General features: G+C 32.7%; 1 protein-coding gene across 4 annotated transcripts in view; it reads right to left on the bottom strand.

The window, feature by feature from the left end:
- Nucleotides 1–21,212, bottom strand: part of PCDH9 (protocadherin 9) — an 867,425-nt gene that overhangs the window by 527,313 nt on the left and 318,900 nt on the right. For 2 of the 4 annotated variants that reach the window (XM_045566956.1, XM_045566958.1), the window contains exon 3: nucleotides 15,687–15,788. The exons of the other annotated variants lie outside the window; for them this stretch is intronic. In XM_045566956.1, coding sequence (XP_045422912.1) covers nucleotides 15,687–15,788 — 102 coding nt within the window. The remainder of the gene's footprint in view (nucleotides 1–15,686; nucleotides 15,789–21,212) is intronic. 4 annotated transcript variants of the gene reach the window in all.

Below are 21,212 nucleotides of genomic sequence, written 5' to 3'. Positions count from 1 at the left end.
GTTTGTGTTAGCCAGAGGCCACGAAAGCTGCCATCCACAGCTGAGTGATTCTCTGTTCAAACTGGGCATCAGCCCAATTTGAACAGAGAATCTGTTTTCTTCCTTCCAGTTTCAAAGAGCACATTTCTGTATACTCCCTCATTTGCAGGGGTGAACTGGGAACAATAATATTCATTTATGAAAGGAATAATAATGCTAATTATTATAACTGTCAGTAAATACCTAGTAGCACTATGATAGATGTGGAAGTGTCTGGATATTTGAAAAGCCATGCCTTTTGTTCCCTTTTTTCAAAAAAAATTTACATTTATCAGAAATTATTTAACATTCAGGAGCTAAGTGCTTCAAATCCAAAAGTGACACTGAGCTATCTAGATATTCTGTAATTCATGCATCCTGAGATCCATATATCCTGGTAATAGAATTGCTATCCTTACTTGACACAGTCTTAAAATAACAGAATACTCCTCACTCACATTATTTTTTTTATTCCAATTTCTATCCTTTTGTGCTCTCCCTCTTTCTCTGTAATTCACCCACTACATATATAGTAACACACACACACACACACACACACACACACACACACACCATACTTCTAGACACTCCCTTAAATTATTCCAGACAATCTTTTAGCAATGCCTTTTTTTTTTTTTCCTAGATTTGCAATTTTGGCACCGCAACATCAAGTTCACATCCTGGATCATGCCTTCTATTAGGGAATGTCTGGGCAGTCTCCCAGTAAAGCTGAGCAGCTTCAGTATCATTAGTGGGATGATGGTATTTCAGCTCCTCTTCCTTTCATTCCTCTTTAGTTTACTATCAGTGCCACTAGGCTTAATGAACCAAAACGCCTGCTCATGCATTAAAAACGGAGATGTGCTTTCTGCCCTGGAAAAAATTTGCTAAATTCTATTTTCTACAGCAGTCATTTTTTAACAAACATAAAGTAGGAAAGGAAGCATGAGAATATTTGTATTATATAATAGAGAGATGTTAGTAAAAGCATTTTGAAAGTTTCAAATAAGGAATATACTGATTTGCAAGTATAGAGTGCTCTCATAAATAACATGCACTCAATCATGGTATGAAATTACCAAAAGTGCCAGTAGTACCAGCTACTGCTATACAGAAGTATTAGTTATATTAGTACTAATGCACTCATTTCTAATATACTCTCAGAAGTGAGAATTATGTAAGAGTTGTGTTATACAATGTTACCTAGATCTTCCATTCATATCTCTATTTTACACTATCCCTGGTATTGAAAATAAACTAGACACTGGCTTAGAAGTTAAAGCATACCCATATTACTAAAACTACTAAAAAAAAAAAACCTACTTGAGAAATGTTAATGTCATTTTTCCATGTAATATCTAAAAAGTCTATTGTTGCAAACCCTAAAGTTATCATATCGTTTTTAAGTCAAGGAGCAATGATATACATAATGTGGTTAATGATGACATATTGCTATATAGGTAGTGTCCCGAAAGTTTGGACCCATATTTTGTGATTTTTTTGAAAATTTACTCTGTGATATATCAAATTACTCTGACATGGTTTTACTGAACTCAGCTTGCAAAGACTTCTGGCTCTTACGCTAATTCATTTTGCTCACTTGCATCCCAGTGAAAGGGAAGTGGGAGACCAACTACTCCAAATTGTCATTCTTATCACCTGCATGTTCACCGATCTTAGCTCTGCTACACACTCAGCAAATGGACTCATGAATCACAGGCCCGTGATATTTGAAAGGTAGGCCTTAGAAGATTTGGCAAAGGGAACAGAAGGCAGGGTTCAAAAAGAGAGGGTGGAGAATAGGAAAGATAAACTGTCTTGCAATTTTGCTTCTCTTTCTTTCATAAACAAATTTTTATCTGCCTTTCTCCACCAAGAAATGTATTGCACAGTGTATGTGAGTTTCCCCAACGTTTAGAACCTCTTAAAAGCAGGCAGGGCTCCTCCTTACAGAAGCTGTGATTTTTCTACAATCATTTTCTGTAATTGTGCCAAAGAGCTAAAAATAAAAATGACATAAGAAGTTTTGCCACAGTGAGAATCACAAGCTCAATTGTAGAACTGAGTCATCATCTTCAAGTTGCAGGAAGATATATCCAGGCTAGGAAATTCACTGTGCTGATTGCCTTCCTCCTGCCTGTGCTGGTTGAGATATAAAGTCTATGGTTTGGTTATCAATAACTGCTAGGAACTCCGGCCATAATCGAGTAGATAGCTGTAAAGTACTATCATATTGAGAAAGTAAATGTGGTAAGAACTGTAACAGGCTGAGGTTTATAGAGAAAGTCCTGATTACTGTGCAGGCTGAGTACCTCCGATCGGGGCCAAGACTGTACAAACCAGTTATAGAATTTAGTGTGTCTTATTTAAACTAAACATATATCTAGCTTTCTCCATTTTATTTCTCTTCATCGTGCAGCAGAACACAATTTTTTTGGTTTATCATGAAACTTCTGTCTGTTCCATCCTTTAAATCATTCATCACTCTTCTCAAGGTCATGAAGGAGCCTCAGCGGGAAGTATTTGTATTGACTGATTGGTTCTATGATTCTTTTGCCTATGGGTGCTGGTAAATGAGCCTTTTGTGTTTTCAAGGAAGCAGCTGAAGCAGGGGAGAGATACTTGTGAATCCCGTTAATAACATACATAAAGTGTGCTGTTCCCTGGAGATCTTAGTTCCCTGCATCTAAAACTCCTTGCCATTACTCCATGGTGAAAATGAGTTTTGTCCTCTGATCACTACTATAAGGAGAATAGACACTCTCTGGTTCTGGAATTAAAATAAAGCATTCAGCAGTACAGGGGTCAACATACAGAAACTGTCTTTTTCTGCTATTGCACTATTGCATTCTGAGAAACAGGCACATTCAATATAGCCAAGTTCACTCCCACTGAGAGGCTTTTTTACTTTTTTACCTAACTATGTACGTTAGATGTTGGTGAAAAAATAGGACAGTTGCTCCAATTCTGTGAAGTGGTGGGGAAAGTGAGTTAGGGGATAGATTTGGATATATCATTTTATCGATTTTTTTAATCAAATACATTCCTCTGGGTAGCAGCTTCTTGGTTTTCTTAACCACTCAAGAAACAGAAAGATATGCAAGCAAACATGTTTCATTATCTGTAGCAACTATACTTTCTATTTGGTATTCCTGAGCAGAGCCCTGATATCTGGGAATGCATTAAGTTTATAAATTATCATGTCACTAATGAATGGTGGTAGATGTTCTATACATAGAAGAGAAAAGGACTCATTTCTGGTGGGATTATAATCTCACTTTTTCCATGTAAGGATTGAACTCTGATCTTTTTTCCGTTGCTCAAATTCCTTTCTAGGAGACCTGGTGAGTCATGCCTACAAATGATAAAATCTCACTAAATGGGTTTTACTAACCCAATATAATGTGGTTTACTTCCCAACCTGATTCCAGTATAGCATCACATGAAAGATAGAAGACCCCCTTTTCTTAACTCAAACATTCCTTTCCACTGACTTCAGGTCTTTAAACAAAACTTAACTCTTTCAACCAAATGCCTACTAAAGATTCCCTAAAACCCACCCATGACTTGTAAGGTCCCACTTTGAGATGTGCCATGGTTTTGGGCCGAAGCAATGTATTGCTTCCGTGTACTAATTTATGATTTTACCTGTAATTCCTGTCCCTATAAATGTATAAAATCAAACTGTAGTTTGGCTGTTTCGGGTGCCTTTTCTCAAGACCTCTTGAGAACTTGTCCCCCTGGGCTATGATAGCACACATTTGACTCAAAATAAACCTTCTTAAATTATTTTAGAGTGCTGATTTTTCCATCGATACATGGCATCATGATTCTACTGCTTTTGTTTTATGCCAATGATGACATCTTTCCAAGCTGCAGTGCTTTTTTTTTTTAAATGTCAGATTTATTAAGTCATGATTTGCCTACAGGAAAATTCACCCCTTTAGGAGTAGAGTTCTGTGAATTCTGACAAACACAAAGTCATGAAACCTGACCAAGACACCCTTATCATTCTGCTCAGCTCGACTAAACTTTACACAGGCTTCTGACCTCCTTTTCTTTTTCTTAATAGAGCATTTACTCTAGAAAACTTGCAGTTGTAAATTCTTTTTCTGCTCCTTTGAGATGCAGCATTGCCAGTTTCACAACCCAAGACTGCCTTTCTCAAGGACCTAAAGACATCCCTTTAAAATGCACTCATCAAAAGAGATAGTGTCCCTATCTCGTAGTTTTAGTGAAAGGACAGGAGCCTAACTTTGATAAAAAGCCAATTAGCACACTCAGATGGCCTCATCACATTGAGCAATCTCCCACCTAATGTCCTCCAATACTTTTCCACTAGCCTAGAGCTTAAAAACTCTCCTGCCTTGTATTTCAATGAAGTTGAGTTCTACCACTCTACCTATTGTAATAGTCTTGAATAAAGTCTTCCTTGCCTGTTTAACTCTGTCAGTGTAAAAATTCTTTTCGACAGCCCACCATCACAATCCAGTTAAAGAACATTGAATCATCTCCAAAACTTTCCCTGTGCTCCTTTGCAGGTAATGCCCTTCCTCGAGCCCAGCTCCTGGCAACCACAGATGTAATTTCTGTCCTTATAGCTTTGCCTTTTCCAGAATGTTGTAGAAATGAAATCATACTGTTTGTAGCCTTTGGGGTCTGTTTTTTTTTTTTTTTTTTCACTTAGTATAATACTGTTGAGATCCATCCATGTTATCATGTTATAGCATGTATCAGTGGTTTCTTCTTTTCACTGCCACATAGTATTGTTATAAACTACCAAAATTTATTTAGTTTTCCAATTCATAGTTAGAATATAAATTTCACTCTCCTGATGGTATCAATATTTGTCTTATTTATGATATCAATCATCATGTACTGTTTTCTAGAGACACTCTGAATCAAGATTAGACTCACCAAAATGGTTGTTGCTTTCTCCTTCCTGGGGTGGGGGGTGCGCAGGGGGCTAAGGTTTTCCGTGGTTTCAACTAGAAGACTTCTTATATAACTATGGCAATAAATGAATAAATAAACCAGCCAGCACATTGAAAACAATAATAAAACTCCTATAAAATTTTGGAAAAAAATGCTTGTCTCTAAATTACTTAAAATTCAACAGTAAAATGAGATTTGGTGAAATTTTCTACTAGCCATTTGTTTTAGGCAGCTGTTACGTCCTAAATACCTATCATGTCAAAATTGAGATAATTCAGGCAGAAAGTACACTTATAAGCAGCTTGGCTTCCAGGCATAAATATGGAAATAATTATATACCAAGAGAACAGGAGCATTAGACTATGAGATCAATTTAAAAAAGTATAAACCTTTTTCACAACGTATGCTTTTTAAAAAATTCCTGTTTCTGTATTTTTTCTGATTAAAAAATACTTTTACCTCTTTCACAACAAGTATGTGATAACAAGTACATGCACACACAAGCATATCTTTGACATCACATATTCATTTCTTTTTTATTTTCTGATATGAATGTTGTTTAAAATTGGAGGAGTGACTTAAATTTCAAGAGTCTTAATTATAACATTAGAGAATCCATTTCAGTATATAGTATCACTCATGACCTAGGCCAGTATTCTCCAAAATAAGTTATATGGAATAGGTGTTTTTTATATTTTTATAGTCATATAGTTTTACACATAAGTTAACAAATGCAAATGGATTAATTTACTTTATAGTTGTTAAATGCATTTATATGTAAAACCAATTGTGAATCATCAAGAGGAGGTGCTGAGGACAGAACTTCTCAACTTCATTCAGTCTGGACAATTAATCCATGAAACACGCATCAATAAATTCTGACCTAGGGTTGAGATTTAGGCTAATAGGAGCGGTAACTGATGAAGTAAAACAATATTGTATTACACTGTGGATTAAAAGACTGGTCTCTAATACTGTGTCCACTGCCATCTTTGTCAGAAGCCTTAGATTAGGGGCTAAGAGCACAGCCTATCTGGGTTTGAACCCTGCACAGACCATTATTTGCTGGGTAACTGTAAGTCACCTCTCTATGCCTTCACTTATTCACCTGTAAGCAAGGATTCATAGGAGATTTTACCCCAGTGAGTTGTTAGGTCAGTTTATATAATCAAAGTGCTTTGAAGAATATGTGATAAATACGGGGCATGGAAACATGAGTTATTTCTTACCAGTGGTTTTGAAACTTTGGACCTTGACTCACAAAGATCAACCCACATCAAGATGCAGTAAAAACACAAATGTGCACAAAACAATATACCCCTAAAATAAAAGTTAAGTTAAATAATACTTTAGCTATATGTCATGCATTCTAATATTTTTAATTCTCTTCTATTTATTTCAGTTATTCTCTTTCTTTGTCTCCTTATTTTACTTTATTCTAACCTATTTATTCTATTTGATACAACCTATTCTATTCTGTTATATCCATTCCATTAAAACAAAACAAACAAACAAACAAAAAACTGGTCCTTATCCTTTGATTGCAAGACACTGATTTAGCTGCATGATCTGCTGATGATCATTTAAACTCTGCCTTCACTTCAGTTGTTTGTTCATCCCCCTCATAAAGCCCATTAGGTACTTCATAAATTTGAATTTTTTTCTAAAATTCAGTTTCAGACTCCATCTCTAACCTTCTAAATAAGGATCCTGGAGGTTTTGGGCTCACCATGTATCACTTGCATGCCTAATATTTTGTACACATTGAATATTCCAGGTTTCTTCTAATTCCAAAATTGAAACAAATAAGAAAGTCTCTGCTTAATGTATTTTTAGAGATTGAATCTGCACTTAATATATTCCACACACACCTACTGTTTGAGATAAACTCACTGTCTTTCTGAACTATCTAGAGAAAAAAATTAAGTCCAGGTAATTGTTCCTCAATAATTAGATTGATTTTATGATGCTTTATGCATTTGTAAATAAGTTTTTAACATTTTCAAACTAAAAATTACATAAAATTGAAGTAAAAGCTAAAATCAAGTCCACATTGAGATAGTGTACTTTATAATATCTGCATCATTTTTCTATTTTTTGGCATAAATTAGTATAGTCCAGCATTTAAATAGGTATAAAATTCTTTTGCTTTTATTCAGACACTCATGTACTACAGAATAGATAAGAAGACTAGTTATAATTCCACCTTCATTTCTCTTAGATTTTGGTGACATATCAAATTATATTTCAGGCCCTCTAAAGTAATCATTACATATGCCTATAGAATATAATAACATTACATATGTATTTTATAAGCATATAAATATACATTGCAAATATCCAAAAATCTATTTTAAGTTTGAAGTATCTTTCACTGTTAGGATTTCTGTGGCTTACATCATATTCTACAACAGATTTATAAACACTATAGTATATACATACCATTAAATTTATTTTATGAAATAATAGATATCTCATATAAAAAGGTTATTCTTGGTAGATATTTTGAAATTGGAAGGGGAATTTTGTACCATTAAATGCTTATGTGAAAAATATTTATTTAATTTAGTTAGTCAATGTGCACTTCTAACAATAGTTATTTTGACTTTTCATGAGATTTCTATATCACTCAAATATGGTTCAAAAGGGATTCCACCGTTCACAGTCATCAATGACTAGAAAAGAATTTCATTCACTGTTACTTCAATATAAGTATACTTTTCTAAAAAGAAAAAGATACTTTGTATTTTTTTTCCATTCTACATACTTTTCACATATGGCTTTTACTCTTCTCAGCATGTCTCCAATATCCTGAGATATTTAGCATTCCAAACATGTTATATTTATAACCATATACTGTACATGTTTTCAAATACAAGGCTTTCTGGAGGGCTTCTCCATTAGTATCCATGGACATGTGCAGGACCTTCTGAAAACTACACAAATCCATGCTAATTCCATAAGCAAATGCTTGAGCTGCGTTAATTATAAGAACATGCTACTTCAATGGATTTAAAAAGTGCTTGTGAGGCAGCTGCATTTTCCTCTCATTCTCACAGTGTGGTATTATTTATGGCATTTCATGTGTGATTTCCATGGTCATCCAACAGATATTGATTTATATCTTTTTGTATTCTACATTTTGTTTTTTTACCTTCAGGACCCTTCAGTCAAAGATACTATGGTTGTTGCTTATTTGAAAGACTGTCCCTCCCCCCCACCCCCATGCACTCCATTCTCTCCACGAACAGCTGCATCACAGCTGTCATTCTGATTGGTAAAGATGTCTTTGGCAGATAAGCCTATGCCTGTGGCACACAGAGTGGCTTCAAACAACTAATTAGCAGGAGCTGGGCCACAGCAAGGTTTGGTGCTGTCCATCAAGGCTGCGACCACCACTGACACCATCAGCAAATCTGTCAAATGAGGCTCTTCCTGTGAATAACACCAAGCCTTCTGTGGAGAAGAAAGAACTGGCAGCCCATGTTTAATGAAAAGTAAAAGTAGGTTACTTAACACTTTACACAGTGTTAAGTAATTGAAAAAAATACTGAACTGGTGAAAAGTTTGATAACTGGTTTTTATCTGTTGCTGAAATACAGGGAAAAATCCAACTAAAAACTTCTCCATGAATTTCCACTGAAGCAATTCATAAGGCCACCCACACTGTTCAGGTACATTTATTTAGCCTCTGGAAAACAATACTATTGTAAATTCTCTTTAATAAGGGGGGGTTATTAATTATATATAAAGTCAGATATGAATATTTACATTACAGATGCAATCACATATCATTTATGTTATATATAAAATTATTATATATAATAATTTCTGTTAAAATTCAAAATATATTCATAGGAATGCATCCAGAAATATGCATATCTGCATTTATAATTAAGTGTTTAGAAGTTTTAAAGCCGACTACATTGAACACACATTGAGAAACATTATAGAGTCATTGTTCTTAGTAACTAAAATGTGTGTAGATATCACATTAACTAAGAATGTGAAGTTTGATAGCCACTATAGTTTTGCATTTCAACCAGATCTTATAATTGAAGCCAGGGAAGAGGATGGAATTGAGAAGATAAAGAACAAATGGAACTTTCCTCAAGATTCTGATGCCTTCTCTTGACACCTTGCTTTCACATACAACTGTCTATGTAAGAAAAATTTTCATTCCTCTACCACTACATACTATATCATTCCTGAACAGTCATCTAGCAAAATCCTTCAAGTCTTATGGTAACATTATATTCTTCCTACACTATGTTACAATGCTCCTGTTATGTGTTCTTGCATCTTGAGCATCTCTTATTTTAACACTACTTACACTTTAGTGTAACATATTGATATAAGTTAGAGTGTAATATCTAATATACAACAACTATGTCTGTTTGCTCAGAATGATGTATTTAGCACTTATAACATTACCTTTTGTCTACTTGCTGGATACATATTTGTTGAAGGAAGGATGAAAGGAAGGGAGGACAGAAGGAAGAAAAGAAGGAAGGAAGAAATAGGTAATTTATGATTCATAGATTGGGTTCATCATAATTATAGAAAAGGACAAAAAGGAGAAGATGGATAATTTGTTTCCCCTCCAAAGAGCAGACTCAACTTCATGTTTGTGGGCAAGAAACAGGAAGGAATGCCTTGCGCCTTCTCTGCATTTATCTGTTTTAAGGGACATATTTATTGTTCCATTTTAAAAATTACATCAATTCACATCAGAAAGCAGAGATAGGTAGTTCAGGGTGGATCAAATATGCCTAATTTTCTATTTGCCTACATCCCTCTTAAAATTAACATTTCTTAAAATTTTTCAAGCATAAATTCAATAGGGTGAGACAAACCAATATTCGTGTTTCTACAAAATTGTGTTAGACGTAGACATTAGACATGAGTGTATGCATTGTCTACAAACTACTGTACTATGAATTCTTTGAATTCTTGGTAATTTGTTTCAAATTTATACGTGCTTACCTAGCAGCTAATAATGGCTTGACAAATATTTTTAATGCATTTAGTGAAAATTTATTTCTATATAAGTTACACGTAACTGATTCACATCAAGTGGACAGATTTGTAAATACTGCTTAGAATGGGTAGCCAAAAATTGTCCTGCGATTTGTTAGGAATTATTTGCAAGGCCAATCTTACATGAAATGACATAAAACCTTTGATTTTTCTCAGTGGGACATGTGAGAATTTAACTCTAAAAACTCTCCAATTCATGACGTATATTATTTGTTATTTTGCTGAGGTATGTATTTGGACCTTTCATGATAAAAGGGTGGAAAGGGGAATTGATCCTTATCTAGGGCATGAGGCAGACCCCCACCATACTTTCTCTACTCATTGTTGTATATGCAATGTTTCCCAGTGACTGACATCTAATATATTACTTATCATTTTTCATAATTTACTGCATTTTGGAGGCCGATGCCATATGTTACTGAGAATGTAAATATTTTTATATTTTAGGAATTATTTCCAAAATATGTATATATGTATGTATGTATGTATGTGTGTGTATGCGTATATTTGGGTATATATTTTATGACATTTGAGGTTTTATAAAAGGCTGTCTTATGTAGAAAGAAAATAAAACTAAACCGAATTGTGAATTAATGTTATTAGTAAAAATCTATTAAATTTAAATAACTTTATTACACCTAAATATTATTACTATAACACATTAAAAAACTCCAATAAATGATTTACCTACTAAGTATTTTAAGTTAAAAGCTGATATCCACTTTAATACCTATTCGAAGGACTGAAAACGTTTATTTATGTACTTGTACATAATTATGTAAATGTACTTGGGCAATATGACTATAAAATATGCCAAGGAGAAGAAAATACGGTATGAACTATAATATTTATTATACAACAGAAACTGGAAAATACAAGTGTGTACTATAATACCCATATACTAAATCCTGTTTAAAATATGCATATTTTTAGAAAAGACGAGACATGGCAAGACCAACTAAGACAAAAGCAAAAAGGTTTTGGCTTTATGTTATTCCTTTTATCTGTGAAAGGAACAGATAGTGTCATTTTGCTCCTACTCTATTTAATATTATTTAAACAAGAGTTCTAAAGTTCTAGACTTTGTAACAAACTGAGCCTCATTGTACTGTAGCTTTCAGCATGTCCTTGATTGGTGACCGAGGCTGAAAGTGCACACATAACTTTGTCTTAGTGGGGAGGGAAATTATACTTACCCCGAAGACTATTATATTGAATGAGGTGATGAATGTGAAATACAAGACATGTAGCAATAGTAACAGTTTAACATATTTTAGTTCCCTTCTAACACACGCCTCTTACCATTTGACATTTTTATTCTATTAAATATTTCCATCATGTGACACAATTGGCAATTTCATGAAATCGATGATAATTTACTTCTATGAATTTATGAATCCAGCAAAGCCTGCATTACGAATTTACATAAAAGGTCAAAAATATTTTCCTTATCAAAATGATTTTCTCAATTTTGCTGTGGAGATTTACAGCAGTGGCCCATCCTGGGATATCTTAATCAACCATCTGCACCCATGAATTTCACACTTGTGATAACTGCCACATTTCTAAAGTCTGGCGGCTAGGATTCACACTTATTTTGAAACCCTTCCACCAATCTCCCTAACTCTTAGAGTTAAGATTTCCATCTGACATTGATTTTCGGATTTCATCCCTACAAGGGAAAAGTCTTATCTCAAAAATTCATACACTGAACACTAGACCATTTTGTAAAAATTCTTTAGCTCAAGCATCAAAAACAGTGACAGGGAACAGCTACTCATACTGAGATGCAGTCTTGTGTGAATTCCAATAACTATGAGACGTTTTACTACAGACTGCAGAATATAGACACTGAAAGCTCGGTTTGCATTCTATGCTGTTTCATGGGAAAAAGGAATGAAATGTAATAGAAGGGAAATTACAATAAAATTTATGGATCAAATGTGCTTAGTAAAGGTGATACGCATTTATGGCATGAAAACAATGTGTACTTCCTTATTTTTGTGCTTCTAGTTTAATCACAAGGGTGCTCTGTGTATCCAATCACACAAGGTATGCTGGGAAGAGAAAACTTACACATGGCAGTTTAAAATTCCATTCCTTACTTGAAACCTAATTTAGGAAAAAATTGCAACTATGAATGATTTTCTTTAACACTGGTTTGGGAAATTTTAATGCTTTTGATGTTTTAAGGTTGAGTCATTAGATTACTAAGGATCAGAAATCCTAGGATCAAATTTCAGTGATATCACTAGCTTGCTCTATGATGTAGGGCAAGCTGTGCCATCTCTATTATCTTTACATTATATGGAATAGGCATATGCTTCAGTAATATGAACATATAATCTCTGTGGTCCTTGACAGTCAAATAGCCTGTGAGATTTTTTGTTTGTTTGTTTGTTTTTACTCAGTCAATATCACAGAGTGGTTATCTTTGCAGTTTCTGAAGCCATGTGGCTGTGCCTATATTCAGCCCCACTAATTACTATGTGAATTTGAGCAAATTATGTAACATCTCTGTGTCTCTGTCTCCCCATCTGTAGAATAAGAGTAATAATCATAGCTATCTAATGGGGTTGTTGTCAGGATTAAATAAGCCATATTTCAATAATTCTAATATGAAAAATTCTATTTTAACATATCTTAAAGTTGAGTGCATATTAAAGAAATTTTTAATAAGCATTTATCAGAGTTCAATTGATAGGATTTTTTCCCTAGTGGTACATAAAATTACAACATATTATATACTCAGTGATATCTTAGATTAGAAGAATTATTATAATATATATGAAGTACTTAAAATAGTACCTGGCACAAAAATTTCTCAATAGCTGATGTTAACATTTCTCTATAATTAAATAATAATTGTTATATCTAAGTTTAAGAGTGATACGTTAAGAATAAGTTAATAATGGTTAAAAGCTTGCTAATTACATCAATTTTGGTTTTATTTTGTATCTAATGTCATAATACAAATTTAATAACTTCATCCAGATTTATTAACATTAATTAATGCAGAATATGACTGCTATTTGAACAACAGTGTAGTTTTATACAGTTAAATATTTTTCCATGTTAGAAAAAACATCCTCTTTTTGCTTTAATAAGGTGATTAAAGAGGAGAAGTATAAATTATACAAAAAATTAGGAAAATACATACATTTACCAGGTTTGGTACATTATTAAAAATAAACAGAAAATAACATATTAGAGATGCCAACGTTGTATATGATAGTCATCTTTCACTGTTAATTCTCAAGAATGATTAACTCTAAATTAATAAATTTTAAGAAATCGATTACAAACCTACCCACTTTATTATTAGTCTACAGGTGTCAAGCATTTATACAGAAATCCTGTCTCTTAGAATGCTTTAAAGAACTCTAAAGTTGGCATCACTTCTCTCTTTTATTTAAGTTTTATTTTATGAAAAATCTCCCTGAATTAAAAAAAAATGCATACTTAAGAAATTAGATGTATTATAATCAAAATCAATTTAAAATGACCAAGGGCAAAATGTAAATCATAGGAGAATATACAAATAAAGTGCTTGAAACAGTCCCTAGCACAGAGGCTACACAATATAAGTTGTCAATATCATCATCATTATTTGGTTTCATAGATCACCAGACCCAGAGGGCCTTATAGATGACCTAGTTCAAGACCATGCAGACTGCAATGGGCCTGGAGCATGACGGTTAAGTAAGAATTCATGGGACAAAAAGTTTCTAACAATTTGTCTACTTTCCTTTGTTTATAAATATAGCATAGTAAATTTACTATCACTGTTCTTTGACAGTTGGACTAATAAATTAAATCAACATCGTTAACTCTGGATGTCATTTTTTTCTTGTTCAAAATTCCTTAGAACTTTAGTCAAATGTACCCTGTACACACTCTGTTCTTGTGCTTTGGGCCTTATAAAACAACTAAGGGAGAAAAAATATATATGATTTATAAAAAATCCTTTGAAGTATATTTCATTTAAATTCTCTACAAAAAATAAGACAATCTTCAGTAAACAATTTCCCCATCCCACCGTCTGTGATAATCAGTGATTTTCCGAGGAGTATGGACTCTTGAGTCAATAAACATAAACATAAAATGTTATAAAAGTAAATATAGTTCTTAGAAACTTGAAATCTATTTGGATTTTAATGACTTCCACAACATTCTGAGTAGGCTTCTTTATGATTTACATGAATCTTCATTTACAAATAAACTCCTCCTTTTCCTGCCATAAAGTTAGGACTGTCATGTTTTTGTTAGTTATTAGTGGGAGGAACTCTATTGTTCTGGATGTTTGAAACATACACTGTCATGATGAAAAATCAAGGGATTAAACAACTATAGTTCTTCTCTCAACTGCAAGTGATTTAGACTTTGGAGAAAGAAAAATAAAGGAAGAAAATAAAAGAAAAATCAGAAAAAGGATACAGCTTAAGTTTACAAGGATGTTTCTGAATATTTAGACTCCCCCCCCACACACACAAAAAAAAAAAAAAAAAAAAAAAGAAAAGAAAAAGAAAAATATGTGAAGGAAGAATTACAGGATAAAAGTGTCCAAAATATCACTCAATCCTCTTTCAAACTCAACTAATACTTCATATAAAAAGAATTTGCTTTCTCAATTAAATTTCTATTAATCGAAGTAGTTTCTTCAACCTATATTACTACTGGGATTTGGGGAATAATAGATTCCATCAGATGGCAAAGGTAAGGGCTATTGCAAAATATTCTTTACTGCTAATAACAACTAAATGTTTTGGGGGAATTGGGAGAAACAAACCTACATTCTATTAGAAAACAGACACATAGACACACGTATTATCTATCTACAATCTGTATGTTATTACCATGGAAAATAGGTGAAACTGTACATTTTAATATTAGAGTTAACTATTAAAACATAATTCCTTAAAAATATGGATCTTCTTCTATTGCAAAACAATGTGAACATACTTAACTCTACTGAAATCTACACTTAAAATGGTTATGATAGTAAATTTTACATTATGTGTTTTTACCACAATTTTAAAAAACTGAATGAAAGATAACAGATTTTTGTATCCAACCATGGTGTAATAATTGGTATTCAGAAAAGGAAAAAAAAATATGGATCTTCCACATTTTACTGTGGATAAATTAATTTTTTAAAGGAAAGTAATGGTTTTTATTTTAAGTTTAAACATAGGAAAATAAAAGATCAAACTGTGAAAAAGTAGTAAAAAATGTATAAGTTTAATAAAAATTCCAATTTAACTAGTTCATATTAAGCAGTTGTCTTCTTTATATTCTTTGAGTATAGGAGATAAAGCAAATCAACCTTTTAACAAATAGATGTGCATATCTTTTAGCTCAATTAATCAAAATGAATCAATCAAGAACATTTAACTCTAAAAGAAAGTTGTTCCTTACTTTCTTTAAAAATAGGTAAAAATCAATGCTTTTCACCCAGTGTTATAAACATTATATTTAATAGTTGGACCATTATCCAAGAGGAAAAAAATATTGTTACTTTTGTTCTAAAATTGTTTACTTAAAGTTATTCTTAAAAGCACTAGTGTAAAAATGTGGCCATAGAGGAGGTCAGCAAAGAAGATATTTATGCTAGTTATCATAGAATATTTAAAATCATTAGGAAAATGAAAATCGCTCAGTACTAACATGGTGTCTACAGAGATATGGCGTACCTCGTAATGGCTTTCTTCATTCTCCTGAATGTGGAAACCCGCGGAGCTGGGACATTTCTGAGGAGTGACAGGAATAGTGTCACTTTTGCTGTGTGAGTTACACTGAAAGAGATTACCAAATAATTGTGACAAACTACTCCATGTTTAGAGGGTCCACTGAGAGACATGGCTTTTTACTATGAGCCTAATAAAGGAATATCATTTGAGCTAACAAGGGTCTACACTCAGAGATACATGCATTAATATTAAGTCTACCAAAAAGAAAGAAAATGTCCTTAGAATGAACAAATTTTCATTATGTTTTTACTAAAACTAAAGAAATAAAAGATTTAGTTATTTTACTTTTCCTTTGCTTTTTTAAAACAATATTTACTTATTACATTCACAATTTTAGTAGCTAAAACTTATATGATGGTACTATTTGTGTGAGGTGTTGTGTCTGATGTATGTTATACACGTATTAACCCATGATATAGGAATCATTATTATTTCCACTGATAGATGATAAAACTGAGACATAAACTTTCGCCCCAAAGTTGTGCTGCTACCCAGCTTTCTGGGACCATTTTTCATATCCTTATCTACCACATGAACTGCTCTTATAAATGATACATTTAAAATAGATAAAACTGAAAAACTAAAAGTTTAATGCCTTAAAATATTAGATCACTTTTTCTATATTAAATAGAAAGCATTTTTAAGACAGGTGAACTAAAATAATTCACTTGGAATTATTATAATTCACATACATGTGAATTATAGAACATAAGATATTAAATTATAGCTTGTATTTCTCTGCAAAAATATTAAAATGACTACTTTTCATATTCCTTGCAAGAATTCTGTTGTGAAAATAAGACATTCATCACTTCCTATTTCCTTGCATCTTTCTTTCCTAAATCTCTTATTACATTCAAGGCAAAAAATATTCATAAGTTTTGTTGTTTGACCATTTATTAAGCATAACTTTGCATAGATTTTAAGGTTTACATTTTAACAAAAATATACTGCAGTGCCTCCAGAAAAGGTTCATCATTGATATATATCCTTTCCTCTTCCACAAAACTACAACATATGCATATATGTTTATGACACTAGGAGGGAAGATACTATTTTTTCAAACTAGTGTGTCAAGTTTTCTGTTTATTAATAAAATGTTATGTTCACCATTTCAAAAAAAATCTGTTAGGAAATTGCTGTCAAAGACATTTTTAAAAGCAAATGAGTTTTAGAGTTTTAATATATTGAGTTCATTATATTTTCATTCCAAGACCACCATTCCATATATTTGAATATATTTTAAAGTACTGGCATTACATTTGAAGATATCAATTAATTTATCTCACTTATTTTTGTTTGTTGAAGATAAATAGCCATATGACAACTAGGAAGGCATGACTCTTACACCCAACACCCGTGTTATAAAACTTTTAGCATGGAAAAATTCTATTATGCCTCCCTTCTCTATAAACAACTTAATTTAAACCCTATTCAAAACTTTCCGCCTCTGGGAACTCTTCATGTGTAATTCAACAAATGGTGATTGCCATTTTAACCCCTGCTTGTAACCTAAGTGACTTTTATGTGCAGTTTGTAAAATGCTGCTTTGCCAATATTAATTATTTGAATGTTCCTAAGTTTCTCTGAACAAATTCATTGTTTACTATGAAGGCCTTTCTCTCCACAGCAGCTTTCTTGGGTTTCTAAGGAAAAAAAAAAAATGTAGACTTTAAAACAGTTATTTTCATCTGTGATGTCCGTAGACGCTTTAATCATTCAATTCCTGTCTCTAGCCTCTCCTCATATCTATTCATGCTGATTAATCTTTTTAAAAGATCTCATGTATTATGCAGTTTTTCTCCTGAGAAACATTTCCTGAGTTTCTGTGGCCCAGCAGTGCCTCTCACCCTGGCTCTATATTAAAATCACCTGGGGAGCTTTTTAAAAATGTCAATGACTGAGCCCCACCTCATACCAGTTAAATTAGAGCTCAGGCATAAATATGTTTAAATACCTAGGGAATTCTAATGTGCAGCCAGTTTAGAATCCCTGGGTTAAGGTTAAAGTTCTTTGGCCCTCAGGACAGTATAGCAAATTTTGGGCTTATTCCGCTTTCAGTCTGGTATCTTCCTCCATAGCATTTGTTCTCCATTTTTTAATTGAACCCACCATATACTGGGTTATATTTTTTAATGAATATATCATAATGCCTCCAAACATGAAAAAAAAATCTTATATCTATATAGTGATTTATACCTCCACATACAAGAATTTATGTTTTATCTACAAGGAACCTCTGCAGACAGGTAGAAAATATAATCCTTTCACAGATAGGAAAGACAGAGGTTCAGATATATTCAGCACCATTTGTGTAAGGATTTGCCCTGTAAAACACCCCCAGTAATGACACTACAGGTTTTGGGCTATTTCTACTCTACCATATCTCCCTAAGTGGATTCATCTATTTGCTTATTTATTCACTGAATCTATTAGGTTTGTTAGTTTATAATCAGACATTTACTGAGTGCATGCTATGTGTCAGGATTTTACTGGCTTATCAAGATATGGCATTTAATAACTGTAATACTTTCACTATAGCAATGAAACCATATATGAAAATAAATAACCACTATCATATGTGAAAATGCCACATGAAAACATGTGCGGATTGCTAAGAGACAGAGAAAAGAATGACTAGACTCCAGGATTTGATACAGAAATAGATTGATAGTTTGATACAGAAATAGAAATAGATTGATGGGGAAATGATAGTTAGCAGGCATTCAAGACTGAAGGAACCACATATGAGAAGGATAAAAGATATTAATTCTCAGGAGCCATGAGTAGTTTGATGGTTGTTCAAACATGGAGCACGTGAAGATTGATTTGAGAATAGATAGAAGTTATTAGTGCATTAAATTCAACAGTGGAACCAGTGATGAGAAGTGATAGAACTGGACTTAATATAAGGGATGACTACCCAGTGGATAGGTGCTTTATAAACAGCAGCAGTGCCAAGGGTGAGCTTAATCCATAATCTTTTCGCTCCCAACTTCCCCAAGGAAATATTCAACATAAGCAAAATGAGTACATTTAAAATATGACCGTGACACCCTGGTAAGTCCTTCCATTCCAATAAGACTTCACCCCTAAGCCTCTCCTGTGTCTAATTCTGGAGAAGCCTTTGTTTATAGAACAGTAAATGTCATCAAAGGCAAATTTGAATCCACTGTTATTTCTTCACTTTTAAAAATTGAATGTTATGATGTAAATTGCTTCTGGGATTGTAAGTCTATGAATTAGAGCAAAAACAAAAAGAAAAAAACACCATAAACAATATTTTGAGATCAAATATTATAAATAGCCAAACATTTAAGAAAAAAAAATTTTAAGGAAAAAAAAATTAATCGCTATGAATCCTTCTAAACAGGTTTCTAGTCTGGGGAGAGTTGTAGCCTAAAACAAAGATTTATTTTAAAGACTAAAGACTATCTCCCACTAAAGAATTTTACTCCTTGACAAATTTAACATGAATGACTATATAATGAATAATTGTTAAGATGGATTTGCTCAATCAGATTTAATATTGTAGGGTGCATATGTAAATCAAACTTGAGAGGTCTAGAGCTCAATAACAATAGATTAAATGGAAATCACTGTAAATACATTTGTTTTATACTTTAAAACCCATTTGATGTTTTTCATCACCTATGATTAATATGTGGATAAGTCTTGCCTCCCCCAAACGCCCATTGTGGTTCTTGGGAAAATTGTTATTTCTAACTATAGAAATACGTACTCAAACCTGCCACATAATCAGGTATGTTAGCTCTTTCATTTTTGACACAAATTCCTAAGAAAGCACTTCATAGCCATGATATCAATAGAAAGAAAAAATCAACAGTATCGAGTACAACAAAAGTTTTATGAAAGATCACATAATCATAAATAAGACACGGCTGTTTTCTTTGCGGAAAAGGGAGTACTTTACATTTCCCACCCAGCTGTAATGCAGCAGCTATGTGTACTATTATTCCATTACTCCTCCTACCTTTACAAAATCAAGGCTGTTTGCTAAAAATCAAAGGCGCTTTTACAAAATTTTTGCAATCATTTGTAAAGGCCTTGTATTTTTATGTTATAGGTTTTATTAAATAACAATTCCATTTGTTAAAAAACTCCCACTGAAAATGTTATTCCCACACATTTTAAGAAACTAAGGACTCCTTTCACAAAGAATTCTAAAACCTTAAAACTTTTGGTATAAAAATTTCAAAAGTTAATTAAAGAATTCAAACATATCCACTTTAAAGAACTGCTAATACTTGATGTCTTCAACTTCTTTCCATTCATTTCTTTGGAGACCAACATATAGCAGGTTTCCTTACCCCCATTCCTCTGAAATTAGTTTCTTATAATTAGCAATGATGTCCACATTAGTAATTCAAAGGGCAATTCTCAATCTTCATCTAACTTACCAGGACTGATCACTCCCTCTTCTTGTTACCTTTATGTCACTACCCTTCCAGGACACCAGGCACTCATGGCTTGCTTTCTTCTCCTGCCCTCTTTCTGGAATCATTTCACTGTCAGTGTTGGTGGTGGTGTTAAAATGGAAAGGACTAGACAGGATGAGGCCTGAATACTTCCTCACAAAGTATAAATATTTTCTCCAGTGGAGTTGATAAGTTTGACAATTACACCCACAGTTCTTAACTCCAAAATACTTTCTCAGACGAATGATTTTCTATTTGTAGGCAGACAAGGAAAGGAGTCTTAGAACATTCTCAAACATGCTTATATCAAAGCACATATTTTTATAAGTACTTCTAGAAACTGATAACATTTATATTATATGTGGCACATAGTATGGATTCTTATTATTTATGAAAATTTGTTCTAATCACTTAATGTCCTGAAATTTATTCTATCTCAATTCAGGAAACCTTGAGACTAATCCATAGCCTTCTCTGTAGTATTTTCTATGCATCCTTCTCTTATGGCTTATTTTTCTGTCATCTTTAATCGTGACTACAAAACAAAGCTAAAATGTTCATTGAACTTCATAGAACATATAGGTATTCAGCATGGGTGATATATATTTTGATTTAAAATGAAAATGCAGTATGATAAAATTTAAAACCAAATGTTATATAAATGCCTAAGCAAATCACAGAAACAGAGATATCCACAATGCATAACAATTTCAAGACAGGGACTGCTTATGTGAAATAAGAAAAAAAAGACCACAAAAGGATACAAAGGGAATATTAACTGTATCTATAGTACACAGGGAGTCTGTTTATCTTTTTAAAATTGTTCTGCCTCTCTTCTTTAAAAATCAATTATATTTTCTTTGAAAATTGGAGACAAATATCACAAAATATTAGTATATTTTAATTCTGGATAGTGAGGACATAGGTATTTTTTTTTATTTCTTTTTACTTTTCATGAGTTTTTTCAGATACCTGACAGTAAATACACATAAAGAAAAAGAATTAGCATGATTTTAATTAAAAATCTATT

Source organism: Lemur catta, chromosome 13, assembly GCF_020740605.2.
Source record: "Lemur catta isolate mLemCat1 chromosome 13, mLemCat1.pri, whole genome shotgun sequence".
Classification (NCBI taxonomy): Eukaryota; Metazoa; Chordata; class Mammalia; order Primates; family Lemuridae; genus Lemur; species Lemur catta.
This window is presented reverse-complemented; position numbering and strand designations above follow the sequence as displayed.